Source organism: Schistocerca cancellata, chromosome 6 (genome assembly GCF_023864275.1).
Source record: "Schistocerca cancellata isolate TAMUIC-IGC-003103 chromosome 6, iqSchCanc2.1, whole genome shotgun sequence".
Classification (NCBI taxonomy): domain Eukaryota; kingdom Metazoa; phylum Arthropoda; class Insecta; order Orthoptera; family Acrididae; genus Schistocerca; species Schistocerca cancellata.
Window position 1 is genome coordinate 501962400 of NC_064631.1, and position 20936 is coordinate 501983335.

The following is a 20936-nucleotide window of genomic DNA, read 5'->3' on the forward strand; positions in this document are numbered from 1 at the left end:
TGCGTAGGATCCTACGGTCTTGGCGTGCATCCGTGCGTCGCTGCGGTCCGGTCCCAGGTCGACGGGCACGTGCACCTTCCGCCGACCACTGGCGACAACATCGACGTACTGTGGAGACCTCACGCCCCACGTGTTGAGCAATTCGGCGGTACGTCCACCCGGCCTCCCGCATGCCCACTATACGCCCTCGCTCAAAGTCCGTCAACTGCACATACGGTTCACGTCCTCGCTGTCGCGGCATGCTACCAGTGTTAAAGACTGCAATGGAGCTCCGTATGCCACGGCAAACTGGCTGACACTGATGGCGGCGGTGCACAAATGCAGCGCAGCTAGCGCCATTCGACGGCCAACACCGCGGTTCCTGGTGTGTCCGCTGTGCCGTGCGTGTGATCATTGCTTGTACAGCCCTCTCGCAGTGTCCGGAGCAAGTATGGTGGATCTGACACACCGGTGTCAATGTGTTCTTTTTTCCATTTCCAGGAGTGTATCTAAAGCTTCAAGACATCAACATGAACACAAAAAAGAAAGAAAACATTCTAGTTTCAATACGAATCCTTTTTCATATTAGAGTACAAATGTGTATTTTCTTTCTTTTTTTGTCTGCGTGTCGATGACTCAATGCTTCTACTTTCTGGTGAGTGGTATCCTTTACTCCTAAAATATTTACATTCTGTCAGAACTTTTCTGCCATAATCACCCTATACCTTTTTTTATTTTGAACATAACAATCTTTATATGTCTGTTTCAGCTGAAGTCACAGTTTATGTAATTGATTTTAGAGTCCCTTAATTTTCATCTAGTGCCTCTTCTGCCATTAATTATTTGATCAATAATTCAGACTTCTTACATCAGATAAATACCAACAGTGATGAAGATAACAGAATAAACTATCCAGAACAGAGCACCCATAACTCACTGATCACTGTATCAAGTAATTTTCAATTAGTAGCACAGTGAAGGAATTTGTGTGAGATGAATCACTGAATTTTTATTAATGCCATTGTCAAACATAGGTGCTGCAGAATGAAAAAAATTATTTGACCTTCAACAAAGAAAAAATATCAGAAACCAGTTTGTTGCAGGAAGTGAATAAGATTTCCAATGCAATTGATGTATTGAGGCATGTAGTACTTTAGGTGATGTCTTGAGGAGTTGTGATCTGTATATAAAAGGCAACTGACTGATTCACTCACTACAGCTGAGGTCATCAGTCCCCTAGAACTTAGAACTACTTAAACCTAACTAACCTAAGGACATCATACACATCCATGCCCAAGGCAGGGTTCTAACCTGACTGACTGAAGCGCCTAGAACTGCTCGGCCACACCGGGCGGCTGTCTCATCATTGCCCATCCCAAACGACTAAGGACAGAAACTTGAAATTTACAGAGAGGGATGATCTTATATTGTAGATGTAATTTAAAAAGGGATTTTTTTCAGTTTTCATCCCTAAGGGCGTGAAATAGGGGATGAAAGGTTTTTGAAAATATATCGCTATTAAGGTAATTTTGAGGCAGGTCCTACAAAAATTAGTATTTGGTTTCTTGGTGAAAAATAAACAAATACATGTTGCAGCATTTTCATAAATTTAATCACAAATGGGCTGAAATAGTTGGTGAAAGTTGTTTTTGAAAATAAATCATTATTAAAGAAATTGCAAAGGGTTTTTAAAGCCACATGTATGAAAATTGGTATTCGACTTCTCAGTTCCAACTGAAAAAAAATATGAGTTTTAGTGTTTCTGGAAATTCAGCCACTAAGGGAGTGAAGTAGGGGACAAAATGTTTTATGAAAATATGTGTCTGTGTTGCTAGGGAACATTTGTTGTGAACGAGGTTGTGTGTGTGTGTGTGTGTGTGTGTGTGTGTGTGTGTGTGTGTGTGATGAAAGTTTCTATGGAAGTATCATTACAAGAAAGCAAAAAGCATGATTAACAGAAGCCTGGGACTCCAGCCTCCAGAACTGCTCTCTGGTCATAAATACATGCAGAAAAGACCGTGCCTCTATGGCCTTAATTAATGTGAAAAGTTTAAAAGCTGTTGCAATTTATGAACAACTTAAAAATTCGATTAAAGAAAAACAAAATATGTGCGGACCATACAGTCTGCGTGAGCAAAGCAGTAGGCACTGGGCTGGTCATCAGTAATAAGTAAAATGGAAAAATTGTAATCCTCAGTGACTGGACTTACAAAGTACTGGAGAAGGTTGCTGTAAAGGAGCAAACACTTAATGTGACAAAAGTGATGTCAGAAGTTGTACAATATTGAACAAACTGTTTATGCAATCACAGCTCCACTCTGATTACTGAAACTGGACAGCCAAACCAAAAGGACAATCTTGAGACCTCTAATTATTCCAGACACATCATTAATATGATGTAAATGATGCCAAGACCATAGAACATGATGTGACAAAGATATATCAGGTGTACCGGTATGAAATGAGCGTTAAGATAAAACTGTGTCGATAGGGAACATTTGTTGTGAACGAGCCTTAATTTTTTGTTTGTTTTGTTGGTATGACATCTGTCAAAGATACTTAGTATACATCAAGTCATGGAACAAACAACATCATATGTTTCCATCGTGTTAATAATGTCAAATTTTGTATCAGAAAGTGATGATTTGCAGAAAGCATTAATTTTTTTGTTTTCATTTGAAAAAAAGTGCTGCAGAGTTGCATCGAATGCTTGCCGAGGCATATGGTGATCATGCTCTATCAGAAGCAACATGCAAAAGATGGTTTCAATGGTTCAGAAATAATGATTTTGATGTAAGAAATGAAGAACGTGGAAGACCACCAAAAAAGTTCGAAGATGCCGAATTGCAAGCAATATTGGATGAAAATGATACTTTGAGTCAGAAGCAAATGGCAGCAATGCTAAGTGTTGCACAACAAACAATTTCTAACCATTTGAAAGCTATGGGAAAGATCCCATTCCTCAAGGTCCTCCATAAACCAATTGGCCACAATGGCTTCCCATTGCCACTCCATCATTCTGTTCATAGTACCGATCATTGAACAAAAACAAATTTGTTAACTCGACACCAAACTTAACCTCAATTAGCTCCAATGAATCAGAGAGAGGAACATGAGTGAAAAGAGAAACCACCTCAAAACTGACTAAAATATCAGAGTCATTCAAATGCAATCCCTGCAATCGATGTAAGAAACCTGCAGAGTTCTTATGTGGTGTTCACATCTACCTACTAGTGGGCTCAACAAACTAGCAAGATATGTCAGAGCACCAATATTAGAAACAATAAGTTTCAACGAGATAGCCTCTTTATGGACCTTAGGGAGGCCATATAATCTAGGTAGTACAGCACAGTAAGAATTAAGACTCTTGATAGTCTTTTGTGGCAAAGAACTTTCCTTCTTTCTCTCAACACTCTTAGTAGGGCAGCACCGATTTTGCGATACACCGAATCTGAAAGTAGACGTTGCGTCTTTTGAATGTAATCATGCTTGTTCAAAACAAAACTGTGGCATTTCCCTTGTCCACAGGTAAAATAACAATATCAGGATCCATTCTGAGTGAACGTAAAGCAGCCACCTCAGCTTCTGTAATGTTACGCCCATAAGTTACTTGAACATTCAATTTGCCAGGAAAAGTTAAGGTCTCACATTGTTTACCTCTACGGGGAGGAAGTGTATAGTTGCTTGCGGATGTTGGATAAACTTTGCAGCAGTAGAGTAAGGTTGGAATGTGCATTATCTCTTTTATTGAAGTGTCGAAATCATAGTGTGGTTCCAACGTTTGCTAAGGTTGTGCATCATATTAATTCTCATGCCGCCAGTCACATCAAGCAGCGTGTTGGTTTAGCTCTTGTTCATGAAAGGACCCACTATACTCCCCATCAATTAGATTTTGTTTCTAAGGAATTATTTCAGCTTCATTTAATGATGGTGTCCAATGTTTCTGAATTTTCTTGGGATTGGGTGGATGGAGCCTCTTGGTCCCAGTCTAACTGGGAATTGCAATCTGTAACTGCTCGTGATTCGGCAAAGTTTGAACGTTTGCTTGGCTCAGTGTCCAATTCTAATGTTAATTTTCGATGTTCTGTGATCGATCTCACAGAGAAAATGTTTGTCGACACAGCTTTGTCCCTGCTGGGAAAAGATTTGAAATTTGCACCGACGCCTAAGAGTTTGCCAGTTGTTGATTATATTAGTTCTATTGAATAGGCTGTTTATAAAATACCTTCCGAGGCTGTGGAAGAGGTTAGGAGGGAAGCTTGTCGTGTGTTGACTGGAGCCCATCCACCCAAGTGTAACATTACAGCAGCTGAGGCGGCTGCATTATGTTCACTCACAATGGATCCTGATATTGTTATTTACCTGCGGACAAGTGAAATACCACAGATTTGTTGAACAAGCATCGTTACATTCAAAAGATGCAGTGTCTACTTTCTGATTCGGCATATCGCAGAATCGGTGCTGACCCTACTAAGAGTGTTGAGAGAAAGACTAATAACCTCCTGAAGAAAAGTTCTTTGTTAAAGGAGACTATCAAGAGTCTTAATTCTTACTGTGCTGTACCACCTAGATTATATGGCCTCCCTGAGGTCCATAAAGAGGTTGTCCCATTGAGGCCTATTGTTTCTAATATTGGTGCTCCAACATATCATGTAGCTAAACATGTTGCTAGTTTGTTGAGCCCACTAGTAGGTAGGTGTGAACACCACATTAAGAACTCTGCAGATTTCTTACATTGATTGCAGGGATTACATTTGAATGACTCTGATATTTTAGTCAGTTTTGAGGTGGTTTCTCCTTTCACTCATGTTCCTCTCTGATTTGTTGTAGCTAATTGAGGTTAAGTTTGACAATTTGTCAAACAAATGTGTTTCGGCATGTGCTGACTTCCACTTACTTTTTGTTCAATGGTCAGTACTACGAACAGACTGATGGAGTGGCAATGGGAAGCCTGTTGTCACCTATTGTGGCCAGTTGGTTTATGAAGGACTTTGAGGGACGTGCATTGGAGTCAGCGACCTTGAAACATGCGTCTTTTTTTTCAGAAATGTAGACAATACTTTTGTTGTTTGGCCTCATGGTAGTGAGAATTTAAACCAGTTTTTGGAACACCTGAATTCAATCCACCCGAATATTCAGTTCACTATGGAGGTGGAAAAGAATGGATGCCTTCCCTTCCATGAGGTGTTGGTCAGAAGGAAGACTTGATGGTCCGTTGGGACATTCTGTTTTTAGAAAGCCTACTCACACTGACTTGTATCTGTGAGCTGATCGTTGTCACCATCCAGCTCAGCGTGAAGGAGTAATTTGTATCTTGGTTCACAGGGCCCCCGTTATCTCAGACCTTGAAATTTTGGCAGCTGAGCTATCACATCTCGAAGTCACCTTTTGTCAGAATGGTTATAGTGAGAGGCAGATCAAATGTGTGTTATGCTATCAGCCTTCTGTGCAACGGGTGAGTGACAATAGCAACAAAGTGGCACGTAAGTCTACAGCCTTTTTGCCTTACGCAGGAAGCATTTCCAACAGGATTGGCCGTATTATGTGGAAATATGATGTGAAATGTGTTTTTCGACCACCTTCTAAGATTAAGGCCCTATTGGCATCCATAAAAGATGATCTTGGTTTGCATAAGGCTGGTGTCTACCGTATTCCTTGCAGTTGTGGCATGTCATATATCATATATTGGTCAGACAATCAGGACTGTGGAAGACCGGTGTATTGAGTATTGAACATAAGCATCACACACACTTACAACAGCCGAGCAAATCCACTATTGCAGAACATTGCCTTGACACTGGTCATCCTATGGAATACAACAACACGGAGATTCTGGCTTGCACGTCCAGCTAATGGGATAGTGTTATTAAGGAAGCAGTTGAAATCAAACTATCAAGCAACCTTATAAACAGAGATGGTGGATTTTGTTTAAATGCTGCTTGGAATCCGGCTCTGTCTCTCATCAAAAAACAGGAGGACAGAATTAGTGCTACCTCACCTGTTGATTAATAGTCACTATTGATATTTCTGATGTTGGTTATCTTTGTTTGTGTTGACACTTGTTCTGTGTGTGGTATCTTCCTTATTTCTCCTTTGTGAACCGAGGTATTAAATTCCTTTGCACATTTCTGCCTCCTTGCATTTGTGCCTTGAGAATGGCAGGGTGTGCACCTGTTGAAATCTCAGTGGTGGTCAACGTCACCCGTCAGCTAACCCGTAAGTTATTTGAACATTCAACTCGCCGGGAAAAGTTAAGGTCTCACACTAACAAGCTGTCCATCCGCTGCCAAACTATGGCCAAGAGACATCTGGACTAACCAGTTGCTCGGCATGCAGCACAACATTATGTACTTGACGTTGACTGCTTCATAATCTGTACCATCTGGATTTCTTCCACCATCAACATCAACTTTTCTGAACTGCGCACGTGGAAAATCTCCCTGCATTGTAAACTTCACTAGTCCTTTCCTTCACCTGCCTAGCATCTTCCCTGCTCTCATTCCAGTCCTACACATACCTTCTTTTCTGCCTGTGCACCTACGTAGCCATTTATCTATCTCTACTTCTCTCCTATCATCTCTCCCCCTCCACTCACCACACCCCTCCCCCCCTTTCCAGGTTGCTCTGCCCCACACAGCCACCCAACACTTCACCTATCAACCCACACTTTGCTGTCCCTGCAACATCCCTGCACTCTCCCATATGCAGCATTAGCATCTTTCCCCATCCCTACCCCCTACCTTACTATCCCTCCAAGTCTTTCACCCCACATCTCTTCTGCAGCCCCACTTCTCACCCCAGCAAAGATGGTTGCTCATCTCAGACACAGTTGGGTCTTAGCACATGATGACAACAATGGCTGGCTTAGTGTGTGTGTGTGTGTGTGTGTGTTGTTTCGCTTTGTCTATGACTGATGAAGGACTTAATCCGAAAGCTTATAATATCTAGTAGTCTTTTTGCAGTGTGTCTGTTTACCAGTAAATGCATCTTCTGTGTAGTGAATAGCATCTATCCTTTTCATGTTGTTGTTATTCCATGCTGAATTTTCCTTGCTTGATTAAGTTAAAGGTTGGATCTAGATGGAAATAGGAATGAAGAATATTATAAAAGCAGCTTGTACATAAAGATAAGAATCTCCAAACTTTCAACTGGTAGCTGGTGTTGGTCCAGCACTGCTTCAGAAGTTTACAGAGGGAACTTCCTCTACAACAGTGTTTCATTCTAAGCAACTACTTGACCTGAGCTTATGCCCCAACCAATTGTGTCACATCTACTTCATTTTATACATCCTCTCCTCTTCCTTACCTGCCATCCTCATTGCTCCCATCATTTCTATGTTTTAATTATCTTCTCTTTCCATTTTTCATTCATGTTTTGAGGCTTTTCTTTTTCTCCCCTTCTGTTGAATGTTGTTTAACTACTTATTGTTGTTTATGTGCTTGCACATTTTTCATTCTCTGTTGCTGCCGATTTTTGCCTTGCCTTAAATTTGTAAGATGTTTCTTACCGCTGGGTTATAAAATCTCACCTCTACCATTTGCATAAAAAGAAAAGCCTTTCCTGCTTTCATCTCATCTTCTGCTACTATTTCATTGTTAGTTTATTTGTTATTCTGTTCTGATTTGTTTCCTTTGACTCAGGTGTATGAATGATTTTCCTGTGGAACTGCTGAATGTTACAATCTCTCTGGTTGTTCCTTCACCTTTGCCAGATGAAGGAACCCTTGGTTCCCAAAGGCAACAAATGTATTATTTCTGTCATCACATGATAAACACAAGTTTTAAAATCTCTTTTCATAGAATCTTGTTTTCACATATCATGATCAACTTTCTTCCACTAAAAAGGGATGTGACTTTGTAGTAGTATGGATTGTTCTCCTGTGACACAGTTTTAGTCCTGTAGTTGCTCTCCAGGAATGAGCTATGACTACTGCTTCTGTTGTTATCTCAGTTGACAAGAGTGCATCCAACATTACAGGTGGTTTACTTGCAAGAGCTCTTATCTTGTAATATGAAGATACACCATTTCACATTTCCAGCTCTCTAACACTGCAATAAGTTTAGTTACTTTGCAGTTCCATTACTTTGCTAAGTTTCGATCACACTGCATGAAAGAAGGAGATAGCCAATTACACAATACAGAAAAATTAAGTCTCAAATTTTCAGAAAGAAGAAATTTCATTTTGAATCACAAATGAAAAGAATCAGTACTTATCCCTTATACTGCACAATGTGAAACATGATGGCATAGACTATAAAAAAATTAAAAGAAGCATCAAATTATTCTCTTTGTTGCCTTCTGTATTTCCCTGAATCTTTTTGATTCTTATAATTTGTGTTAACATCTGAACCATGGACCTTGCCGTTGGTGGGGAGGCTTGCGTGCCTCAGCGATACAGATAGCCGTACCGTAGGTACAACCACAACGGAGGGGTATCTGTTGAGAGGCCAGACAAACGTGTGGTTCCTGAAGAGGGGCAGCAGCCTTTTCAGTAGTTGCAGGGGCAACAGTCTGGATGATTGACTGATCTGGCCTTGTAACAATAACCAAAACGGCCTTGCTGTGCTGGTACTGCTAACGGCTGAAAGCAAGGGGAAACTACGGCCGTAATTTTTCCCGAGGGCATCCAGCTTTACTGTATGATTAAATGATGATGGTGTCTTCTTGGGTAAAATATTTCGGAGGTAAAATAGTCCCCCATTCGGATCTCCGGGCGGGGACTACTCAAGAGGATGTCGTTATCAGGAGAAAGAAAACTGGCGTTCTACGGATCGGAGCGTGGAATGTCAGATCCCTTAATCGGGCAGGTAGGTTAGAAAATTTAAAAAGGGAAATGGATAGGTTAAAGTTAGATATAGTGGGAATTAGTGAAGTTCGGTGGCAGGAGGCACAAGACTTCTGGTCAGGTGACTACAGGGTTATAAACACAAAGTCAAATAGGGGTAATGCAGGAGTAGGTTTAATAATGAATAGGAAAATAGGAACGCGGGTGAGCTACTACAAACAGCATAGTGAACGCATTATTGTGGCCAAGATAGATACGAAGCCCACACCTACTACAGTAGTACAAGTTTATATGCCAACTAGCTCTGCAGATGACGAAGAAATTGAAGAAATGTATGATGAAATAAAAGAAATTATTCAGATAGCGAATGGAGACGAAAATTTAATAGTCATGGGTGACTGGAATTCGAGTGTAGGAAAAGGGAGAGAAGGTAACGTAGTAGGTGAATATGGATTGGGGCTAAGAAATGAAAGAGGAAGCCGCCTGGTAGAATTTTGCACAGAGCACAATTTAATCATAGCTAACACTTGGTTTAAGAATCATGATAGAAGGTTGTATACATGGAAGAACCCTGGAGATACTAAAAGGTATCAGATAGATTATATAATGGTAAGACAGAGATTTAGGAACCAGGTTTTAAATTGTAAGACATTTCCAGGGGCAGATGTGGACTCTGACCACAATCTATTGGTTATGACCTGTAGATTAAAACTGAAGAAACTGCAAAAAGGTGGGAATTTAAGGAGATGGGACCTGGATAAACTGAAAGAACCAGAGGTTGTAGAGAGTTTCAGGGAGAGCATAAGGGAACAATCGACAGGAATGGGGGAAAGAAATACAGTAGAAGAAGAATGGGTAGCTTTGAGGGATGAAGTAGTGAAGGCAGCAGAGGATCAAGTAGGTAAAAAGACGAGGGCTAGTAGAAATCCTTGGGTAACAGAAGAAATATTGAATTTAATTGATGAAAGGAGAAAATATAAAAATGCAGTGAATAAAGCAGGCAAAAAGGAATACAAACGTCTCAAAAATGAGATCGACAGGAAGTGCAGAATGGCTAAGCAGGGATGGCTAGAGGACAAATGTAAGGATGTAGAGGCTTATCTCACTAGGGGTAAGATAGATACTGCCTACAGGAAAATTAAAGAGACCTTTGGAGATAAGAGAACCACATGTAGAACATAAAGAGCTCAGATGGACACCCAGTTCTAAGCAAAGAAGGGAAAGCAGAAAGGTGGAAGGAGTATATAGAGGGTCTATACAAGGGCGATGTACTTGAGGACAATATTATGGAAATGGAAGAGGATTTAGATGAAGATGAAATGGGAGATACGATACTGCGTGAAGAGTTTGACAGAGTACTGAAAGACCTGAGTCGAAACAAGGCCCCCGGAGTAGACAACATTCCAGTAGAACTACTGACGGCCTTGGGAGAGGCAGTTCTGACAAAACTCTACCATCTGGTGAGCAAGATGTATGAAACAGGCGAAATACCCTCAGACTTCAAGAAGAATATAATAATTCCAATCCCAAAGAAAGCAGGTGTTGACAGATGTGAAAATTACCGAACAATCTGTATAATAAGCCACAGCTGCAAAATACTAACACGAATTCTTTACAGACGAATGGAAAAACTAGTAGAAGCCGACCTCGGGGAAGATCAGTTTGGATTCCGTAGAAATACTGGAACACGTGAGGCAATACTGACCTTACGACTTATCTTAGAAGAAAGATTAAGGAAAGGCAAACCTACGTTTCTAGCATTTGTAGACTTAGAGAAAACTTTTGACAATGTTGACTGGAATACTCTCTTTCAAATTCTAAAGGTGGCAGGGGTAAAATACAGGGAGCGAAAGGCTATTTACAATTTGTACAGAAACCAGATGGCAGTTATAAGAGTCGAGGGGCATGAATGGGAAGCAGCGGTTGGAAAGGGAGTGAGACAGGGTTGTAGTCTATCCCCGATGTTATTCAATCTGTATATTGAGCAAGCAGTAAAGGAAGCAAAAGAAAAATTTGGAGTAGGTATTAAAATCCATGGAGAAGAAATAAAAACTTTGAGGTTCGCCGATGACATTGTAATTCTGTCAGAGACAGAAAAGGACTTGGAAGAGCAGTTGAACGGAATGGATGGTGTCTTGAAGGGAGGATATAAGATGAACATCAACAAAAGCAAAACGAGGATAATGGAATGTAGTCGAATTAAGTCGGGTGATGCTGAGGGTATTAGATTAGGAAATGAGACACTTAAAGTAGTAAAGGAGTTTTGCTATTTGGGGAGCAAAATAACTGATGATGGTCGAAGTAGAGAGGATATAAAATGTAGACTGGCAATGGCAAGGAAAGCGTTTCTGAAGAAGAGAAATTTGTTAACATTGAGTATAGATTTAAGGGTCAGGAAGTCATTTCTGAAAGTATTTGTATGGAGTGTAGCCATGTATGGAAGTGAAACATGGATGGTAAATAGTTTGGACAAGAAGAGAATAGAAGCTTTTGAAATATGGTGCTACAGAAGAATGCTGAAGATTAGATGGGTAGATCACATAACTAATGAGGAAGTATTGAATAGGATTGGGGAGAAGAGAAGTTTGTGGCACAACTTGACCAGAAGAAGGGATCGGTTGGTAGGACATGTTCTGAGGCATCAAGGGATCACCAATTTAGTATTGGAAGGCAGCGTGGAGGGTAAAAATCATAGGGGGAGACCAAGAGATGAATACACTAAGCAGATTCAGAAGGATGTAGGTTGCAGTAGGTACTGGGAGATAAAGAAGCTTGCACAGGATAGAGTAGCATGGAGAGCTGCATCAAACCAGTCTCAGGACTGAAGACAACAACAACATCTGAATTATCAGTACAGAATATGCTACTGGCATATACACTCCTTTTGCTTCCTTAGATAAACATAAAACTTCATTTTAGTGTTATTTCATAATTATGCACAACCACAATTGTAATATGTCTAATAAACATTTGAAGATGTACACTTAGTCTGCTATCAAAAAACATGCCTGCTTGCAAGCTTGTGGCATTGTCAACAGGAACTAAAGTGTTGGCTGCAGTAGAGAGAGAGGAGAATTTGTCTCATTTTGTTAATGAAAACATTCTGCCTGAGCAGCACTAGTGTTCCGTAGACACAAAAGGGAATATTTTCCAAGAGAAACTTTAGGTGGTCAACTGGTGCTATTCTCATCCTGACTGGCATTCAAGTAGTGTCTGTATCAACAATAAACACAGCAGTCTACATCAATTGATCAACAAGATTTAACTAATATAGCCAGTATTTTCTTTAGTTTCATTTTATGTTCTGTTATATGTTCTTCTTTTTAATGCCACCCATTCAGATTTATGAATGACTTCGAGAAATTTTTTGGGATAAGATTTTATATACCTGGTCTTTTTAATGTAGTCTGTAGTATATAACTTAGTATTACATCTTTAGTACATATGTAAGTTACAAGAACTATTTTCTTCCTCTCCAAGACTCCGAAGTCTCAGCATCAGGACTGGTGGATCAGGCCTGTTGCTGGTGGCAGGTAAACACCTGGATCAGTGGCTCTGCCCAAGCCATTGTTCACACATACCATCCATGACAAAATTCTGTTCTAATCTGCCACTTGAACTATGCAGCTTCCCTGCATCAATCTCTATTTCTGCCAGCAGGGATACTAAATCTCTACCCTCTGAAATGGTGACAAAAGACCAAAAATGGTCCAGTTTGAGCCATGACCTCTGTTGCAGGACTGGCGAGGGTGCAAGATTCCCCAGCAACAAATCAACCATCGAAGCATACCGACACATCTTGTTCTGCCAGACTGGTGGAAGACTGCAGAGCCTGGGGTGGTCAGGTAGGGGTGAGGACTGTGCCACTGGCAAGCCAGGGAAAGAGTGCAATGGTTCAAATTCCATGAGTTCCACAGTGGTAGGCAAGGGAGATAGTCCCACTGTCTCTCTGTTCCACAGTCGAAGTAGGATGGTGTAGGGCACAGTGGGGGCAGTAGCGGATAAGGCCTCTGTGAGAGTCTCTCACTGGAACATCACCAGCTGGCTTGGAGATGGAGGCGTTGAAGGTCCAGAAGGTCATGCCATCCCTGCTGCCAGCTGAAAGACCAGGCCCAGACTATTTTCATTGTCATCATTCTCTTAGACACTGATGATTGTCCCTATTCTCAATTACAAATACATTTCATGTGTTTCATAACGGCTGTAGTCATCGCAGTGCATGCATGCGTGTCCAAATGAATGTTAAATCATTCTTTTTAACGGCACAAGCAGTGTTTTGGGGGCGAGATTTGTGATGAAGAAAGGCCTAACAATGGAAATTCCTCCTCAGTCTAGCTATCTTCATTGTCAGTTGTCTCTGACAAAAAATCAACATCTGAGTCTAATAATTCGCTTACAGATTTGGTATAAGAGTTCTCAATAATATATTAAATTTCTTCATTAGTGACACCCCACTAAGATGAATTAACTCCAAATTATTATTATGGTCAAGTAAAACACTGTCTAACTGATGATGCAAATAACAGCAACAACACATGAAACATGTTTGATAATTACGTGATAATATGAAGCATGCAAACCTATCTGACAATCCATATACCACCTTTCAAGGCAGCAATTATTGACCAAAGAAAAATAGAATGCAATAAAACAGCAATATTCTAAAAAGAAGTTGAGCCATGTTTCAATTGACAGATCCCACTGTTCTATGTATAATTCATGAAATTATGAAAAGACAGAAAACTGTGGTACACCATTGTTGAAAGTAGAGGATTTTTAGAAAATCCAAATGGATGTTATTCATCCCTGCTGCTTTGTTTTACAGGTCTGCAAAGGATCTATCAATGTGCTCTTTCTACCTATGCGCCGTCTTTTGTGTTTAACCATGGAATTCCTTTGGACTCTTAATGTTAACACCCCCGGATTTAATTTCACATAATAAATACCAAAGAAACCATTTGCAACAGAAAGGAATGGACATCCCTGAAAATACCAATGATGGGACTGGACAGACAAATTTGGGCACAAAGTGACTGTGAAAAACTTCTCCTGATGACGATTTCTTTTTGATTTCTCCAATTTTTGTGCAGTCTCTTTGCTTTGCTCTTCTCTTCCTGTTGATTTCATTACCAAGTGTCTTATATTGCTGTGTTAATATCTTTTTCTGACATTTTTGTATTTCCTTCCTTTTGTTTCTCAGTTGGAATATTTCTTCTGTTGCCCAAAGTTTTTCACAGTTACTTTGTGCCTAAATTTGTCTGTCCAATTCCATGATTGCTGTTTTCAGGGATGTCCATTCCTTTCTGTTGCAAATGGTTTCTTTGGTATTTATTATTACAATATCTACAGTCTCAGAGAACTTCAAACACACATTGTTGTTCCTCAATACTTCAGTGGTCACTGAAAAACTTCTAGCTACTCTTCAGTCTTAATTTAGTAATGTTTTTGTTTCTTCTTTTGCTGGTGCCTCTGTCAAAATTTCTAGTGATGTCTTTATTTCTTCCTGTCATCTTTTTTGGTTTCTTTTTCCTTTCATAAATATTTTCCTTTTATGATAGTTGAAAATTGTGGAAATCTGCGTGTCTAATTTTGTGGCTACATAGGCTCCAACATTACAGTGATAGAGTAAAAATTTAGCTAACGAATGATAGTCGCTCACCATTTTCCTAAGATGAAGAGAAAGATCTCATTTTCAGATTAGATTGACTGAGTTTCAGTAAACCTGTGAAACTGTTTGCAGAACACTTGCAACACTTAGTACAAAATTGTAAATATCTGAAGTGACTGTGTTACCATAACAGACAGAAGATAAGAATTGGGGATTATCAGTTTGAGGGGCAGAACAGAATACTTTAAACATTAGTGGCCAGAATGAATGGACTTTTCTATACTTAGAAATGGCTCTACAGTGCCTAGTACATGGAATCCAGAAAATGACAAAGATTAGTGTTTAATTCCTCATCGAATAGATGAGTCAAGCTAGTGTGTTTTAAAAACTGCAATAGGAGGATAACCTATAAGATAGAGCAGTCTGACTGGCAGCCTATCAGTGTGAAAGGAGAGTAGGAAAATAAAAGAATTATATTTCAAAGTGGTAAGGACTTGTATATTTCAAAATATGAAAATAAATTTGAGTAGCAATATTGTATTTAAAAAATAGATGTGTTGAAGGTTATGAAGGTAATAGAAAGTGACAGTAAATGATGTGGAAAGGATATCAGTGAGACATTACCTTATTTTAGAGCTCAAATTGAGAAAATCACAGTTCTGCTGAAATAATTTATTGAAGCATTTAAGTCCTGGCTGTTACTGAGTGATGAGGGTGTGCATCTAAGATTTTTTAAAGTGGGAGATGGAGACTGTCCACACATGTTTGCAGACAGGATCAGTGGGATAGTTACAAGAGATCACAGCTGGAAAAATCCTTGATATGAATGTGTAAGAATTTGATACCAGAATAGACACATCTTCCACAGATATGTAGCTTCAGGGAAGAGAGCATTTGATATGAATGGGATGCTTGCTGCCAGCATATACGAGGTCTGTCTAAAAAGTATCCAGCCTTTGATTTCCCTCCACAAAATAGAGATGATAGTGCAGCACCTCTATACACAGTAAAGGAAGAGACCTTTATGCGCATGTGTGAATTTTGTCCCCGCCTTCCGGCCTGTCAGTTCTGGGCTGTCAGTTGCTGCCTCTCGGTCGCTGAGTGAGGTGCTACACAATGTGTTCATTGGATTACCGATTCTCTCAAGATGACTGAATGTGTTGAGCAAAGATACTGCATCAAATTTTGTCAAAAACTTGGTGATTCTCAAAGCGAAACAATTCATATGATTCAGCAGGCATTTGGAGAAGATGTGATGGGTGTAACACAAATTAAGGAGTGGTTCACCCGAGTCAAAAATGGCCGCACGTCAGCAGAGAGTGACCAGTGTTCTGGCAGGCCCTAAACTGCTCGGAGTGCAACTGTTGTTGAGAGGACACCAAATTTGGTGATGCAGATCATCGTTTGATTGTGCAGGAGACTGCCCAAGAGGTTGGAGTGAGTAAATATTCTGCACATGCAATTTTGTGTGATGATTTGAACATGCACCAAGTGGCTGCGAAATACGTGCCCAAGTTGTTGTTGCTGGAGCAAAAAGACCTCCATTTTGACATTGCACAGCACCTTCTGGACACCACCAACACTGATCCTGGGTTTCTGAACACTGTGATAACTGGAGATGAGTCATGGGTGTACGAGTATGACCCAAAAACAAAAAGACAATCATCACAATGGAAGCATCCCGAGTCTCCAAGGCCTAAGAAAGTGCAGCAGGTGCAAAGCAAAATCAAAGTGATGCTGACTGTCTTCTTTGATGTCCGTGGAATTGTGCATCATGAATACACACTGGAAGGACAAACAGTGACAAAAGAGAACTATCAAGGTGTTCTCCGGAGACTCCGTGACGCAGTTCGGCGCAAAAGACTAGACATGTGGATGGAAAAAAACTGGCAACTGCATCATGACAATGCCCCTGCACATTCATCCCACTTGATCCAAAATTTCTTGGCCAAACATGGAATTACAGCCATTTGCCAACTTCCCTACTCTCCAGACATGTCTGGTTGTTTCCAAAATTGAAGACACCACTGAAAGGATCCCGTTTTGAGAGTGGAGAAGAGATAATGCAGATCATGATGATGGAGCTGAACACCATTCCAAAAGATGACTTCCAAAGGTGTTTCCAGCAGTGGAAGTATCGGTGGGCTAAGTGTGTGCAAGCACAATGGGTCTACTTTGAAGGGGATTAGTGTCTCAAACCTGTCAGGTATTCAAAATATTTTTTTTCTGGCCAAATGTGGGATACTTTTTAGACAGCCCTCGTAGGTATTGTTGCTTGTTGGTTTATTTCATGTAGATGTAAGTTTATAAGTGAAATTCATTGAAGTGATCAGCCAGAAAGGTTACTTGGAGTTTGTAGAAGGATAAGAAAAATTTCAGTTGGGGAAAGGAGATCAGCTGTTTTCAGGAAATGGATGAGCTGTTTTTTATTATGAGTCCACCCCATTAATGACTATGTACCAAGACAAGGGGGTACACAACTTTGGAAGTCAACAAAAATATTTTTTTATGTGGCACATGACATGCTTGGAATAGGATGTGACATTCATGGTCTCATGGCAATGTTTTTTATATCTGTACATCAAAGGTGAAAAAGCCAAGGGTAAAAATAAAACAGGCTAGTGAATGAAAGTTCTGTTTGGAGACTTTCAGATGAATATTGTGAGATGTAGTGTCAAGGTGCTGAGAAACTATGTATATATCGTGGCTTGTAAAGAAGCAGTCACATTAGAAAAAAATTATGTGCTTTAAGCCATAGTAAAACTTTTATGTTGTCTAATGACTATCAGGTTTGGTACCAAGTACCATCATCAGGTCATCTCCTGGTGCAGTCATCTAGCTTGCTTACCCAAGTAGGTGTGTATATGACACCTATCTGGGTAGGCAAGCTAGATGACTGCACGCCAGAGGATGACCTGATGATGGTACTTGGTACTGAAACCAGAATCATTTGACAAAATAAAAATATGAAGATAGACCACTTTTCCTGATTGTATAGGTGGTTGTTCCAACTGACAGTATGTTTGGAATGTGTAAGAGATTGCATCAGTGGTGATAAGGCAGTTAGCTGGTGGGAAGAGGAAGAGGAAGAGGACGGGAGTGGGTTTGAACCGCTCCACTTCCTGCTGAGTCCTGCCTCATTTTTACTGTCACCTATCCCACCTACCATATGCTACTGACAAAGCATGCAGCATACAGCTTTAATGGAACATCACATCCAGAACTACTTATGCTATCAGCTGATGCATTCACTAAATGACTTTTGACACAAAAGACACAAAGATTGGGGTTGACACCCTCACAACATATGGTCATCAGAACACATCCGAAGCCTGGATAATGAAAGGTTGGGGAAGGAAATTTCCTGTTCCATTTCAAAGTCGTCATCCCACATGTGCCTCTTTAAGCAATGTAGGTAATTCATGAATAACCTAAATCTGGATGCCTGAAAACTTATTTGAAATACCTTTCTCTCAAAAGTGAGTCCTGTGTCCGACCACTGCACCTGCCTGTTCCTTCCCCATTAGCCCCATCCCCCTCCTCTGCCTGTTGAGTCTGATATTATCGAACTGACAAAGTCCAGTAATGAACACAAACTGTTCATCTTGAGAACATCCGTTACCTGATTGCTTAACAAGTGCAACAGGATGACTCAAGAATCCTGATGGCTGCTGTGTCACACAATCCATTTGGATTCTCTCATCTAATGTCAGATCCCCTCATCTCCAGTTACAGATTTTCTCCAGTATATTTCCCAGTTATTTTGTCTTCCTAGACCTAACCACATTAAGGTGCATACATGCTAGGTTATTGGAAATGGAAATGCCATGTGGCTAGGGCCTCCCGTCGGGTAGTCTGTTCGCCTGGAGCAAGTCTTTTGAGTTGACGCCACTTCAGCGACTTGCATGTCAGTGGGGATTAAATGATGAAGATAAGGACAGCACAGCACCCAGTCTCTTGAGTGGAGAAAATCTCCAACCCAATGGGGAATTGAACCTAGGCTGTTAGGCATGACATTCTGTCACTCTGAGCACTCAGCTACCAGGGGCGGACACTAGGTCAATTAAGGCCAACAAATGACAGAGGCTGGATTTGGCCAAACGTGGGTTGCCAGTGCATTGATATTTCACTTGTCATCCACTCCAATGGAAGAGCTCGGGGTCAAGGGATTCGGCCATGTTGAATCGAAGTTGGCTCTGATAACTTGCTGACTTTGATCCAGTTGCGTTATTGTTACAAAGTAGTGTTTCAGTTACAATTTCACTGGCTGATATTATTAGGAAAGAAGAGGATTTAGCAGTCATTGCAAGAGCAGCATTTATTTTACTGCAAGAAGCTGATCATTAGGAAAAGGAGAAGAAATGACAGTGATAGACACCTCTCTTTTAAATGAGTAGGCAGCTGTGTGGTTGAACAAACTTGATGTCTGACTTTAAAGCTGAAATGGAATGTAGACTATTTCAGAATTTTTTCCCTAATGAACACAACGGATTTTGGATTGGTACTGAGTTGTGTAGGCCCTAAAATTTCCAAATATAACATCTCTTTTACGTTAGCTGTACCTGCAGCAGAAGGTTAATAGTCACTCCCAATTTTTTTGTTTTTCACTATCATTTCTGGCCAAGAGATGTCAGTAAAGACACAACTTTCTTTTTCACACCATGCATATCCCTTTCTAATATCTGAGTTATTTTCCTCCAAGCATCTAGTCTTTTCAGTTTGTTTTTATATTTGCAGCTTATAGGGGCTTCCTTCCATAATAAAACTCTCTCAGCTTCAGTGCCCTCTCCATATTCCACTCTATACTCTAATATTCTTAAACAGAATAAATATGCACCTTTAGTGAGAGCAGACATTGCCTGCAGGGGAAATGATGACTGTTTAAATTAACTTTTTCAGGACAGCCATAAATAACACTCAGAAGTTCTGTTAACTGTTTTGCTCTTGAATTTAATGACGAACTACTGTAGTTGAAACTGTAAATTCCAAATATCCTGGTGGTGTTCTTGATAAAGAGTGAAACCAGTCAATAAAACATACTAAGTGTGACATGTGGCTGTCCAGAAAAACTTAAATACTCACCCATTCTAGAAGAATGACAAATTGCTACTGAACCAGTGTACATTCAACCCAATATCCACAGGAGGGGAGAGGTCATAATGCTAACCAACCACCAAATGCTTTGATGTTACCACCAACACAACAGACTGCAACCAACATCAGAGGCTTCATTGGCACTAATTTGCTGCTTGTACACACTATACAAATCTTGGCTAACAAAGCAGTTGGCTGTTGTTTGCTGCCCTTTGCTGACCTTCATTGGCCTAGTGTACATGCACCTTTAGTCATATTTATTGGTTTATTTATCATCCATACCCCCACCCCAATCAGACAACCCATTATCTAATACTTCAATTGTATCACGTATTTCACTTGCCATTTTCTTTTCTTCCTCTACATCCATCTTTATTCTTTACTTCACCCAAACCTTCTGTCAACTCTGAACTGAAACTGGCTCAGTGCTTACTAATACACTGTTTTAAAACTCCATTGTATCAGATGGCTTGAAATTTCACAGTATATGCAGTAAAACTGTGTCACCAGAAAACTGTATCATGTATGATTTAACTTACAAAATATGAACATTTGAATGACACCTGTTTTATTTTAGGTAATGTGCATGCAGTACTGGCCTGCTGCAAAGGATAAACCAGAAGTGTATGGACAAATATCCGTGTCTGTAGTGAAGGAAGAGGAGTTGGCCAATTTCCACATCAGGACTTTCAAGCTTGTCAGAAAAGCTGAAGGAATGGTGAGTTATGACATTAAATGCTTGCTCCATCCCCATTCCAGAAATCTTGTAGAGTAAGTTATAACATTCACTTATTCTGGTAAATTTTCGAGATATTATTTGAACCAGTAACTTTGAAGACTGTTGTACCTGCAGTTTTGAGAAATTCCTGTGAAAGATCGAAATATTTTCATGAACAACTAATCAAGTAGTTTCAATGTGATCTCAAGAGTGATGGTAAAGCTCCTAGTCTTCCTAGTACAAAATATAATCTATTACAAAAGGTAGCAAACAATTAAGTGTTTGAACATTAGCATCTTTAAAGAACTACTACTCTTTCAATAATATGCAAGTGACAAATTTTGCAACAAACACTTAATACAAATTAAATATTGTTTTCCAAGTTGTGTTTATATCATACTGTTGAGAGCATTGTGTTCATGTGTCACTGCAATTTTATGAAGCTATTTTGTAACTTGAATCACAGCTAAAACACTGTGGATGAGTTCTGGACTAGTGAGCAATGACACTGTGGCTGAAATGTCATAAATATGTTAAGTACAGAGTACATATGCATGCTAATATTATTATGACTTCTTCAGTGTTAGTTTTGTAATTGCTGGGAACTTTTTATTCCCCATCAGTCTTGTGACTGGTTTGATGCAGCCTGCCACTAACTTCTCCCCTGTGCCAATCTCTTCACCTCAGAGTAGCACTTGTAGCCTACATCCTTAATTATCTGCTGAATATGTTCCACCCTCTGTCTTCCTCTA

General features: G+C 40.1%; 1 protein-coding gene across 1 annotated transcript in view; it reads left to right on the forward strand.

Moving 5' to 3' along the window:
- The window catches only part of LOC126190835 (receptor-type tyrosine-protein phosphatase kappa), a 707747-nt gene that overhangs the window by 449814 nt on the left and 236997 nt on the right, over positions 1-20936 (forward strand). The window contains exon 5 of the mRNA XM_049931411.1: positions 20044-20184. Within this exon, the coding sequence (XP_049787368.1) occupies positions 20044-20184 (141 nt within the window). The remainder of the gene's footprint in view (positions 1-20043; positions 20185-20936) is intronic.